Source organism: Papaver somniferum, chromosome 11, assembly GCF_003573695.1.
Source record: "Papaver somniferum cultivar HN1 chromosome 11, ASM357369v1, whole genome shotgun sequence".
Taxonomy (NCBI): domain Eukaryota; kingdom Viridiplantae; phylum Streptophyta; class Magnoliopsida; order Ranunculales; family Papaveraceae; genus Papaver; species Papaver somniferum.
The window spans coordinates 41,564,867-41,578,358 of record NC_039368.1 but is presented as its reverse complement, the minus strand read 5'-3'; the positions used below and the strand labels follow the sequence as shown (position 1 = coordinate 41,578,358).

Genomic DNA, 13,492 nt, shown 5'->3' with positions numbered 1-13,492 from the left:
AGCTAGAAAGTACTGAGATTTATTCAATTCCTATAATTAAGTCCCCCTTATTTTTGAGATTTCAGAATTTAGTCCACCCAATATATGAACACTTTTTAGTCCCCCTTAACACTAAAACCAGGTTCCGCTACCGCCCGAGGCATTTTTCTTTTTTTCTTTTGTTTTGTTTTGATACATCCCGCCTGAGGCATTTGCTCAGTGAATAAATTTGAATAAAAATCTTTAACATCTGAATCAGAGGCAATCCAGCATCAATCACAAACGATAAAAGTAATCGCACAAATGGTAAAGTTCTACCGATAACATTTTGATGTAGTACCAGGAGTCTAGGATATAAAAGAACAGAGAGAGCTCTAACTTTTTGATATATTAACGTAGTAATTACAACAATCGGAGATTAAAGAGTTACGTATAAATGAGTCCCATACACGTTGGTGGTCCAGCAACAAAATTTAATTTTCTTTATTTAAGAACATAAGCACTCGGCAGACTCAAAAGGTGACTATATCAGCGCTTGTATCGAGAGAGATAAAACTAGGCGACTTAACGGTGCTACCTATTTACTACATAAAGCTTGATCAAGATCCAGATAATTGAGACGAAAAGAACTATTACCAGAAATTTGGACAAAAGAAAGAAGTTACAGGAGCTGAGAGTAGGGGAAGAGATAAAAGGAAGGAATTACCCTTAATTTTATATATTATAATCAGAAGCGTTTCTTTTTTGTAAGGCTGCATCAACTCCCACCTTTCCACCTTCATCTTCGTTATTGGATATGTTCTCAAGTTTAGTTTTGCAAGTATTGCTTTGAAAATGACTCACGTTACAAGGTTTTGATGCTATTTGTTTATCTGTTGAACTAACTGACAATGTTGACGAAGATCTCAAGGGTTTACGAAATAGCAAATGAGCCACTGTCCGATCTATAGGATTGGTCTCGTTTTCTGCTTCTGGTACATTTGTCGACCTACATGACATGAAATAATAAGATAAGAAAATATTTGTGCTAGGAAGCAACTAGAGTGACATAGACACTGTTGCATGCAAGTTGAACACATGGAACTTTGTCTGTGCATAGTGTCTGGGACTAAGTTCCAATTTTAACATCGTCAAATATGCAGTACCCAGATTCTAATTCTATGTGTAGATGGACAGTTAAAGATAATTGACATGTTGTTATGAATGCAATGCAGCATTTTACAAAGATTACGTTGAGCTCTGGGTTTGCAAACCTGTTGGCGCCTTCTATTTCTTTTTTAACTACGAATTCATCTTCAACCATAAAACTGCTTGTGCTGCCTGTATCTTCGGAACTATGTCTTTGTATTGCACTTTGAGCCAACCGAAACAGGCTATCACGAATACGAAATCTTGTGCTCATATCCAACTACACCAGAGAAAAAAAAAGTTCTTTTAGCAATGGATGTATAAGTAGTTCAAAATCTTGTTTGCTAGTTTAGGCCACAAAATAAAAATACCTTTCCAATAACATCTTGAAGCTGATCGAGCACCTGTTGTTTCAGTGAGCAGTCGTCAGCTATCATAGCTATGGAATCATCTTGTTGAATGGGCCAATCTGACTCAAATGAACCAACAAGTTCAATTTTTCCTCCAGTGTCTTGACTTCGATTAGCTTGAATGCACCTTTGAGTGTCAGAATCAGCACAAGTGAACTGAGGACCCAACTGCTGTTGTTGACCCTGAATAGCAAGCACTGCTTGCAATTGCTGCCGCCGTCTTAGCTTTTCCATTTTTTCCTGAGGAGTCATGGTCGTTTGTCTTAAGAGAACACCGGGAAGCTTCTTTGAGGGACTTGCCATCTTTGTTGACACAACTTGAGGAAATCTATAACCGTGAAGGGCTGAATGATCATTACCCCTCTCAGAACTAACGTGTGGCAGCATGGGCACATAGTAGTTTGTAGAGTTCCCATGTCCTGTCGGCATATATGGATGAGAAGTCTGCACGTACATGAAAGGCTGAGGTAGACCGGGGACTGCACGTGGAAAGGTTTGAAAAGATGACATTTGAAATTGGTTCCCAATTTGTTGAAATTTGTTTCCATTGAGCGGCCATGCTCCACACACATTTTGACACTTAATTTCTCTTCCATTTCCAGTCTTAGGACGCGTCAATGGCTCTCTTTGCCCAGTTACCTTCACATATGAACAAACACACATCAAACCAAACTCTGATACACCAACTAGAACTAAAAACTTATGTCTTTTCAAATAATACAAAGAAAGATGCAGCATATTGCACGCCTCAAGAAATGCATGGCGTGATAACTACTTATGAATAACAAGTATCAAAGGTTTTATCTATGTTAAAATTCCTATTGCAAGTCTACTTTAAAACCAAGCAAACAGTACATTTTCTTTTGAGTGCATTTATTAGAAAAGGGGCTATATCCCTTCCTCATACAAAGTAATAACCTTACTCTAACTGATGGTAATGTGAATGATGTACATGTGTTTACTTTAAGCATCGAGTGTGTCTATATATGAAATATTTAGATCAGCTCGTGTAACACTTCCCGCCAAAATATTTGTGGCAGAAGACCATTGCATTGAAGTTAGCGCATTTCTGCACTTTGAGTTTGCATCCTCTATAATAGTACCGATAGTTCCCTTAATGATCTTAAACCACAAGATAGGGAAAAAGGTTAGACGGCTGGGTTTAAGTTGACGAGGTTGCCTTAATTGAAAGACATTCAACCCCAACTTATGGCAAGAATCAATCTTCCCAGTGAACACTCTGTATACCTAAGTTTTAAGCATGTGCCTTGAACATGTTTTGAACGGCAAAAATGGGCAGCAAGTGAGGTTTCTAAAAGCTGATGTCAGTTACAGTTTGTTAGCTCAAAGTTGAGTGTTTCAAGTAACGGTTGAAGCCTGAAGGAACAGGTTGATAGGCGAAAAATAAGTACCTTACTGGAAACTTCATTTCGAGTTGCACTAGTTTCACCAGTAGAGTCTGAGAGCATCCTCTCAACCATCTTGGTATCTGTCTGTGAAAACAAACTTGTAACTGAACCGTAATTTTTGCTCAACTATTAAGTGATGGAAGATTTTTACCTTAAAAAAATATACTGTAAACAATTTGTAATACGTGATGTACCAATTTTCAGTACCCATACCAAGGAGTGGATTACTAGCTCGTACCTTTTCAACTGCTGGGATAAGAAATTTGGAACCTGGTCCAGTAGACTTATCCTTTCTTGGGTCGACGTCCTTAAGTAAACGAGTCACTGAGTCACTCGTCTTCTCACCACCACAAGGGAAATCTGTATCTTCTGGATGTCGCACTTTCACTTTACACTCCTCAAATGTATTCATCGATGCACCTATATCCATGTTTTGAGAGCTAGCAGGTGTAGGAAAACAGTTGTTTGGGCTGCTAAGTACATCAGCAGAAGATGACCAGAGCTCAGCTGCATCACCAAGAGTTTCATGCCCATATATCGGGTCATCATCTCTGCAAAAAAGGTAAAATAAATGGTGACGATAGTTCAGCAAACAGGGAGTTGTAAGTTCCTCCAATAGAAATGCAAAATGCTTTGTTTGGTAACCTTCACATATACTGATTACAAGCCCAAACTTGATTATGGGGAACGCCAAGGAACTAGGAACAACATCTAGTTCTAGGCCCATGATAATTAATGTAGAGGTAACCAAATGGAGGGGTAAATGTTCTGGCATGCACAATCACCAAAACAACCAGGAATCGATATTTTATCAAAATCCTCGGGGAATGGACGAGCGAAGTGAATTATCTATTTACCTAAGTATTTTATCAAGATCGTCAAAGGTTCCATTGTTATCCCAACTATAATCAAGAAAACCAACGTGCTCGTTTTCTTCATGCTCATTCGCGAACAGCCGAGTACCATTATCTAACCCACCAGTATCTGCTATTCAGACACAAAATACTTTTAGACGGACATCAGTTGAACGGATTGGATTTCATTAAAGCAGTATGTGATTCAATACCCAAGGAAATTTGAACAAGACTAGCAACAGTCCTTACCACATGCAGCAATAGGTAAAGGTGAATTGGGCCAGTCCATTTCAAGATCTGTAAGTCCATCTGTGTTGAACTGGGAACTGCCTTCCAATTTAGATCCAGAGGAGTCACGGCAATCTCCTGGCTTATTCTGCTCAACATGCTTATCAGGGCTGTCTTCGTTACTCCGCTGCTTCTTTCTTTGAGTGCCACACTGAATAGATGGTTTCGCATCACCTTCGTTGGCATAAGGTACGATATGGTCACTGTTTTCACTGGCTTCACCCCATACTACACGTGTAAGCTAAAAAGAAAAACAACGTGCATCAGGAATTATCTGTGACCAGAGGTTATTAAAAATGAAAGCTAAACACAGATATCAGATTAACATCAGATTTTTGCCAAATGAACTTCACTTGCTGAGCACCTAGGCCATTATAAGATTCAACATCTGACTTAACTGATGCATAAAGATGCTTACTGAGAAAACCAAAGCCATGGCAACAAGTCAAAACCTAAAAAGTTCTCGAAGAAAGGACAGACAAAATAGCTTTGAAGCAATTGATATATATTTTTAACACGCAAATACCAAGCACAACTTTGGAGCAATAAATTCTGTAGAAAATAATATCTACATCACCCTCTAAAGGCCAGCTTCTCGAATTAATTACAATATTCAGCTTCTTTTGTCATCTTATTAGAGATTCTGACCTGTGTAACCATTAATCTGCATTTACGAGTCTTAAGCTTAAATGAAGGCAAAAATATTGGACAAACCCATTAGTCTTCTACAAGTGTTACAGGGAATGAAGACACAAAGATTTTGTTAATGACATGCGAAAAAAAGAAAACCACATTTGTGATGAGCGTGCCGGTTGCCACACCTTTTGGCAATTTTTTTTGGTATTTTAAGACCTCGGGTGAAAAGAACGACTCAAAACTTTTACATGTTAGCGTCCCTAATTAACTATCTAACTGCAAACGTGCTGGTTGACCACAGAAATGGTGCATTAGGTTTCTCTTATCAAGCAGAAAATAAAATATCACCAACAAACTAACCAAATACGTTATGCTTCCTTGAAAATCATTCGCATGGCCAGACGAAATTTTTTGGTTTGACTAAGATGCATGATAGACATTACTAGCAAATAGCTAGGCTACTGCAGAAGACAAATATGAAATATGTTAATTTGATGCAACGAGATGGAAACTATATTCCTTGGTTACAAAACCATCATCTTCAGAGCATTAAGCCAACACCTACAATTATAATTACTATCTCACAGTCTTTGATCTTAACCAACTGCACACTCTTAATGACAAAGTCTAACAAATACAGTAAACTTCTTAACCTTCCTGACATTTTACACCTCGGTAATAGCTACTTGCACTTTCAGTTTATCCTATGAATTTCACACCAAGCTCTTAACTATAAATTCCCAGTTCAACCTATGAACTTCACACCTAGCTTCCCCAACTTGTAGAGTTGTTTTAGTGAAAAGCTAAGAAATTATGTATGTTAATAACTTGAATCTGTAATTTTGCATGCCAAAATACCTAAATTACAAGCACATAAAAGTAAATGATCTAAACATTAGGCAATAAAGGCAACCATCAACAGCTAGTTTTACTTGTAAATGAACTAAATCAACTACGAGAATTAAGAAAGAAAAACAACAAAAATCAAAGAAATCTCACTTGGTTCACTCATATTAATAAGGTTACCTCCTCTTCTTCGTTCCAATCAAACATCTCAGAAGAAAAGACCTTAAATCTTCTTTTTCAACCAAATTCTACGATTCTACTATTCTAGAATAATCCAACTCCAACATCTCAAATCATCCACCTAATTTTCTTTTTTTATTTTTTGGAATGATTAAAAAGCAGTGATCGTGTACTTATTTCCAATATTGGAAATCTACTAAGGTTTTTCCGAGAAAGAAAGAACTAGAGAAAAGTAAAGCAGAAAAAACTAGAGATGGAGATAAGACGAGACCAAAAATACGTGGCGAACAAGTGGAAAAAATGGTTGGCTAGTAGTGAAGCGGAGAAAAAGGTGGTGCCAGGTGTTAGGCGTATAAAATCTTATTTTGTGGTCAGTAGGAATGGATCAAATACTGATACCTGACTGGTTGAAAATGGATTTGAAATATTTGTCACTTGTTTGAACTTTTTGATACTCTACTCTAGTGGCTTATGTTTCTTTACGAGTCATTGTCTACGAGCTAAAGACCTAAACCCATGTGGCAAACGCCTTATCTGTATAATTTTAACTAATTTCATTATTTATTTATTTTTATTTTTTTTATAATTTTATATTATTGGATAATCAAAAATTACATGAAACTAGTTGGAAACCTAACAAACTAAGCTCCGACGGCGCACTACTACATTAATTGAACAGGTTGTCGTGCTAGTTCATCAGTGAGCCTCATAAAGAACTAATCATGGGAGCCAAAACGGATAGAGGGATGATTATACCGCAAGGGGCTGATTTTTTTTTATTTTTTATTTTTTTGCGAGTTAGTATCACAAATACTAAAAATCCGCTACAAGGACTATGTATAGGTAACCTTTGTTCGATAAAATAAGAGGAATTACACTTAAAATTAAGAAATTTAAACAATATTTATAATTCATCAAAAACATAATACTTCTTCGATCTGTTTCGATAGTCATTGAGTTGTCTTTTAGAGATGGAAATACATTTACTTGTGATAAAACTGTGATGATAAGGTATTGAGACTATTGACTATTTCTATGGATGTTAATGAAAAGGCTAAAGCGGGGTTGCTTAATTATTGATAAATGCATTTTAGCCTTTTTCTAAATCGAAGATTCCTAGGTTGAAAGTTGTATCTCAAAAAAGATACAAGCAATCGCGGCGGGGTTCATAAAACCAAACCAAAATAATACACTTTGAACAGTGATTTCAACATCAAGTTATTTCACAGTAGTCTTCATTTTCTTAAGTGATTGAGAAAAATAAACTTGAACGGCATACATAAAGTAAATTGCATGAATTACAAATTTAACTAAAATGTAAGCTAAATAATACACCGGTGAAAGAAAATATAGAGACATAATGTAATATGGCTAAATCTGGGGAATTAATGATTTTGCGAGCTTAGGGGTAGTAGTTACTTTCTTTGACGATAACACATGATTTCGAAGGTTTCAAATCCACTGATTACTTTTATAGTAGATTGTGAGATATTATGGCAAGAGCTAGGCAAGAAAATAGAATATGAGAAATCAAATCAAGCAACATAAATAGAAAAACGCCGGCCTCAGAATAGACAAACAATATCCGATGGGTACCACAACTTTATACCCGACCAGCCACCCAAAACCCGACTCCAAAAATAAAACTTCAACCTAAGAATGACGACTTCAACCAGGAAAATATGTCAGAAACATGGTATGGTAAAATAAATTACTACAAATGAAGATCTATTAACTATTACAAATGAGAAGAAGATATAGGAAGAAAATAAACTTTGGGAAAACATGATTAATTTATAAGATCGAGATAGAGAATATCAAAACCTAAGAGCTAAGAGAAATCAAAAGAATTGAAAACGACCAAGATTCAAGCCCCAAAGGTCTTTCCCAAATCAACAAAGAAAAAGATACGAAGATATCACTGATTAATAAAAGCTACATCCTTTTCAAATGAACCACTAATAAACAATAACCTCAAAACCAACAAGCTAGATATACCGTGGGTTGAGCACGAGGACTTTGTGAAGAATGTGCAGCAGTGGTGGGAAGCTATGTCGTCTCATGGGAGTGCAAGTACTAATTTCTTTCTTAAGTTACAGAACTTGAGGCATATGATTAAGCCTTGGAGATTACAAGAGTTCGGGTCTATTGCTAGAGACAATAAATCTCTTACTAGTAGGATACACGACTTGAATATTCAAGAGGAAACGAGGGATTTACTTCAAAGCCAATTGGAAGAGAGAACACGTTGTAAACTTCAGTTGAGGAATACTGAAACGATGGAGGCACGTAAATGGAAATTGCGGGCGAAGCAAAATGATTTTAGATGGGGATACTCTAATACTAAATATTTTCATAATATTGCTAGTGCAAGGAGGAAACGAAACACAATACCAAAACTTCAAGTGGGAGGGGTTGATAGTTTTGATCAGAACATTATAAAGGAAGAAATAATAAATTTTTACATCAATTTGTTTTCTCAACAAAATGAGTTAAACTCGGGCATGGAAAATATTTTCTTCCCAAAAATCAAAGAGACAAACAAACTTTGGATTGATAGGGAGTTCTCAGAGGAGGAAGTTTGAGGGTGGTTAAGCATATGGGTCGCAACAAGGCGCCTGGTCCAGATGGATTTACGGCTGAATTTTTCAAGAGAAATGTATGGATCTATTAATTGGAGGTTGAATTATTCTTTTATCACTCTAATTCCGAAGAAAGAAGACTCTTGTACGCCGAAAGACTTTAGACTGTTAAGTCTTATTGGTAGTGTTTACAAGATTATTTCCAAATTGCTTGCTTATAGATTTAAGTAGGTGATGCCCGACATTATTTCTGATTTTCAAGGAGTTTTCATTCATGACAAACAAATTCTTGATGGGTGTTTATTGCGAATAAATGTGTGGTCAGCATGTTGAAGGCTAAAAAACCTGGTATTCTTTGTAAGATTGATATGGAGAAAGCTTTTGACAACGTTAATTGGAAATCTCTTTTTACAATTTTACAAAAGTATGATTTTGGTGATAAATGGATCACTTGGATTAGATGGTGTGTTACTTCTTCACATTTTTCTATTCTTGTGAATGGTAGTTTTCAAACCGAGCAAGGGGATAAGACAAGGAGATTCTCTGTCTCCTTTTTTTTTTTATTGGTGGTGGAAGTTCTTTCCAAACTAGTTAATGATGCAATGGCTAGAGGTCAGTTATCAGGCTTTCAAGTTGTGGAGAACGAAACCATTATTTCACACTTACAATTTGCGGATGATACATTGATTTTATTGATGTAACTGCGGAAAAAGTGAGAAAACTTCTAATAATTTTGGCCGTCATTGAGACGATTACAGGTTTGAAGTTGAATTTGGAGAAATCTACTATGATTAGTGTGGGAGCAGACAGTGTAATTGATGTTCTTACATGGGAGCTTGGTTGTAAGTTAGAGAAGTTACCGTTTACTTATCTCGATATGCCTATAGGGGCTCATTGGCGTAGTACCTTAGTTTGGGATCATGTCTTTGAAAAAGCGGGGGTCTAACACCCTCACCCAATATTTCGTTTAGGCAATCTGTATGGAAAAACTCCAATATAAATCCAAGAGAATCAACTAGACAGTCACACTCAATCAATGGAAATATATCCAAGAATTGTATCTCTGTTTCACAATGTAATCAACAAATCAAACAGATAAAAATCCACGAGCATGATTATTATGTGAAACAACTTGAATGGTACAAAAGACCAATGTTCAAGTGTCAATCAATTTATATCAACAACCAAAGGTGGGATTATCAAATTGATTGAACTACGCACAACCTGTGATATTTCAATTATATAAACAAATATAATATGGAAAAGAAATAACACATACACCAATAAATTTTGTTAACGAGGAAACCGCAAATGCAGAAAACCCCCGAGACCTAGTCCATATTTGAACACCACACTGTATTAAGCCGCTACAGACACTAGCCTACTCCAAGTTAACTTCGGACTGTAATGTACTTGATCCTTAACCAATCCCACACTGATCAAGATACATTCGCGTTCCTTACGCCTCTGAATCCCATCAGGACTCTACGCACTTGACCCCCTTAGCTAATCTCACCCACAACTAAGAGTTGCTACGACCCAAAGTCGAAGACTTGATAAAAATAACCTGTCTCACACAGAAAAGTCTATTGAATAGATAAATCTGTCTTCCCACAGAAATACCTATGAGTTTTATTTCGCATTTTAATAAATCAAGGTGAATAGGAACCAGTTGATACACCAGACTTATATTCCCGAAGAACAACATAGTAATATCAGTCACCTCACAATAATCTTAATCGTGTGGTAGCGATACAAGATATTGTGGAATCACAAACGATGAGACGAAGATGTTTGTGACTACTTTTATCTTGCCTATCAGAGATTAAATCTCTAGTAAATATTAAAGAAGATAGTACTCAACATGATAGAAAACATCAAGATCAGATCACGCAACTACAGAGAAAATAGTTGGGTATGGCTTTAGAATCCCAATGAAGTCTTTAATTTGTTAACCTATAATGGTTTTAGAAAAACCTAGGTTAAAAGAGAATCGACTCTAGTGGCAACTAGTATCACACAACAGGTGTGGGGATTAGGTTTCCCAGTTTCTAGAGTTATCCCTTATATGGTCTTCAAATCAGGGTTTGCAATCAATATTACCTTGGTAACAAAGCATTCAATATTCACCGTTAGATGAAAACATGATTAGACTCAAGCTAATATCTTTCAACCGTTAGATTGAACTTAGATTGTTACACACAAATGAAAAGTGACTTCATTTAGATATGGGTGACCGTACCTAAACGTATACATCTTGTTGGCTCAACAACTGAAGTTATCCATATGTAAACTTTCATATCAACCTTGTTAATCTTAACACAACTAGTTCAAATGACTCAAATGAAACTAGTTATAGAGTTGTTCAATTGTTTATATTCTCATAGAAGTATACACACAATTGAAGCAAAGTCGATTTTGATTCACTCGAATCAATTCATGAACATTATAGCCATGGTTTGAAAAATATTGCATTCCTTAATTTATAAATGTATTAGTTCATGAACAAACCGATTTTAGAACATAACCTACTCAAGTATGCAAACGGGTACGCATACCTAAGTGGCCGGACTAAGTTTGGGCAAGGATTTGTTTTCATTAACAAACATGTATTTGTAACAATAAATGGAATTGATGACTTAATTTCAACTTTGAAAGACTTAGGTGTTGATGGTGGTTTTTAGCTTAGGGTTAAAATCGTAAAACCTTGCATCTGATGTGACATCACTATGTAAGAAAACGGATCCATGAGTGCTAACCTCTCCGCTTACATACTTATTAAGTCATTCAATATATTTACATGAAATTTATCCAGACTGGCGCATGTAGCAACCATCCCAGATATTCAGTAAATTTCGGCGCCTTGCCTATATTCACATAGTATAAGTTTCTTTGAATGCTTTCTATGCTATGTTCCCCGGCTGAACCCTTAATGTTGATATGGCATGACAATCTGTGTTCACTCGCAACAGAGTATCACGAATTTCCAAATATCAAAGATAAGGTCTTTGCATAAGGCATTCAATCAGAGAGCATGCTGCTCTCTGGCAATGAACTTAAAGAACTCTGTGCCAATACATATAATTCAATAAATTACTTTTGCGCCTTGCGCAATATACCAGACCTTGCTTGTCGAAGGTAAACCTAGGCGAACTAGGAAAATCAATCCGCCATGGATTAGTAGGTGCAAAACCTTGCCAAAACAGGGAGACGCATCAACAAAGGGAGGCGTGGACATGCCTTGACGCCACTTTCCATTGGCCACGCCACATCCTAAAACCGGCCCTATTTCCCTCGACCAATCAGGTCGCTTTAAACTCGCCACACACACATAAGTTGTGGCTGGGACCATGCTTGCCGGCCCCATCTCCCATTGACCAATCAGGTTACACTAAAGCCGTCATACTCACACCAGAAGTGTAGCCACGCCCATGCTTGGCCGGACCCTCTCCTTCCTACCGACCGATCGGGTCACTTTAAATGCGCAACAATCACTAAAGGTGTGGCCGCACCTTATGTTTGGCCGGCCCCTTTTCTTGGCCAATCAAGTCGCTCTAAACTTCCCACCATATGTTAAAGGACAAAAGCACCATGCCGCGCCACCATACTAACTGGCAAGCCAAACGCTCCCTGCCACAACAACATATTGACCAGCATGCCAACATGCCACTATGTCGCAGTAACATGCCAAACATGCCACTTCGTGGCAACATGCCATAAATAGCGCCCTATGTGCTAACCTACCACTTGTTCGTGGCCAACGCCACGAAAAGCTTAAGATTATATTTTTCTGGTCAAAAGCACGCCTATGCATTAACCAAAGCCCTAATTTTCAGTCGTGGTGCACATTATGCCACTTCGACCCCACAACATGCCACGAGCCGTATGGGACTCAGGAAGCCCTAGGGTTGGCGCCATATCATATCCACTCACGGCAATCCCTACTCCTATGGACGTTTCCACACCATGGCCTTGACATAACTCCTTTGGAATCGCTATGGCGCCATTTGCACAAAAGTATCTCCATGCCGCCAAACCCTAGCATTCGTCAGGCGCCACCTGTACCACTGGCATGCACAAGCCATGCCAGCCATGCCACATTGCCATTAGAGTATACCAAAACGCTACCGCGCCATTATCAGGCGCCAACACAAGGTAGCCATAATCAACGGATACCCTCCTTCATGAGATGTGATCCCAGCCATAGAAGTTCGCCAACAAACTGAAAAACTTGTGGCAAGTTTTAGGCGACCAGCCAAAACGAGCCTAATAGCATTACATGCTATTTTCCTGCGATAAGTCCCTTGACTTTGACTTGCCACACGTAGAGAATTGCTACATGTTTTCCACGAAAACACTCGAGACATCAAACATGTCACAAACTGGGGGATGCTCATCAGGGTGTTGGTCTGGCGGTTTACAGCGTGCGGCGTGCAATGCGCCCGTTATAAGAAAGTGTCATGAAGCGGGACAATTAGTGGCGGTGAAAAGTAACGGTGTACACAAATTCACTTCCTTCATCATGGAAGCATAATGTCTGACGGTTACACGTTACTCTTTTCTTCTACCACTCAATCGTTTCCACTTCCTACGAGACCAAGGTACGTTTCAATATGACTTGTATAAATAAGCTTCACCTATTTTCACCAAAGAACAAATTTTGGTCGGCAACAATACAGTATCTAGAAATCACCTGGTAGCTTTCCTTTTTTCTAGCCATCTCTACTTTCAGATACCAGTCATAAACAACCACACTTTCAGAATCAACGATACTGTTCTCAACACTTTCTTCGCTTCCCTCCCTAAGACCAACCCTTCTCCTTCACTTTGTGACCGAAGAAAGCCTGGAACGCACATTTCTTGGTTTAGGCCAGGATTGTACAGATTGATCTCTCGAATCAGAAGTACTCCCATGCAGTGCATTGTTTAGGGTCTAGACTCGTTTCTCATTCACACACCCAAAATTACCAAAATCAGCAGAAACAGTTTTCACCCACAAACAATTGGCGACCACAGTGGGAGATTAATCTCTCGGTTACAAATTCGACTCTCAATTCCATCATCCTGCCAGTGAATGCAATGCTTTGAAGCGTATCGTCTAAGGAAATAAGGATTCAGGAGAATTACGTCTGGGGACTAGAGATTCTCCGCCTTACCGAGGATCGACATAAATACGTTCC

At 37.9% G+C, this 13,492-nt stretch overlaps 1 protein-coding gene across 4 annotated transcripts; it reads right to left on the bottom strand.

The window, feature by feature from the left end:
• Nucleotides 1-334: 334 nt before the first annotated feature.
• On the bottom strand, nucleotides 335-5,965 carry LOC113321872 (protein LNK2-like). Of its 4 annotated transcripts, none has more exons than XM_026569817.1 (8): nucleotides 5,731-5,965; nucleotides 4,030-4,309; nucleotides 3,784-3,913; nucleotides 3,165-3,477; nucleotides 2,930-3,010; nucleotides 1,479-2,156; nucleotides 1,233-1,387; nucleotides 335-967 (listed from the first exon to the last, which is right to left on the bottom strand). In XM_026569817.1, the coding sequence occupies exons 1-8, from the start codon at nucleotides 5,755-5,757 to the stop codon at nucleotides 694-696; spliced, it is 1,938 nt and encodes a 645-aa protein (XP_026425602.1). In that variant the 5' UTR covers nucleotides 5,758-5,965; the 3' UTR covers nucleotides 335-693. The 4 variants fall into 4 exon arrangements, with proteins under 4 accessions (XP_026425602.1, XP_026425605.1, XP_026425603.1 ...); XM_026569820.1 differs by having other exon boundaries at nucleotides 5,704-5,964; XM_026569818.1 differs by having other exon boundaries at nucleotides 3,784-3,910; nucleotides 5,731-5,964.
• Nucleotides 5,966-13,492: the final 7,527 nt, after the last annotated feature.

Bases quoted from the DNA above. Each gene is read 5' to 3' on its own strand.
- LOC113321872 (XM_026569817.1), bottom strand. From the start codon at position 5,757: ATGTTTGATTGGAACGAAGAAGAGGAG. The intron at 3,914-4,029 runs GTAAGGACTGTT...GTGTCTGAATAG, and splicing joins TTTACCTATTGCTGCATGTG to CAGATACTGGTGGGTTAGAT. The intron at 3,478-3,783 runs GTAAATAGATAA...CCTTTTTTGCAG, and splicing joins GATCTTGATAAAATACTTAG to AGATGATGACCCGATATATG.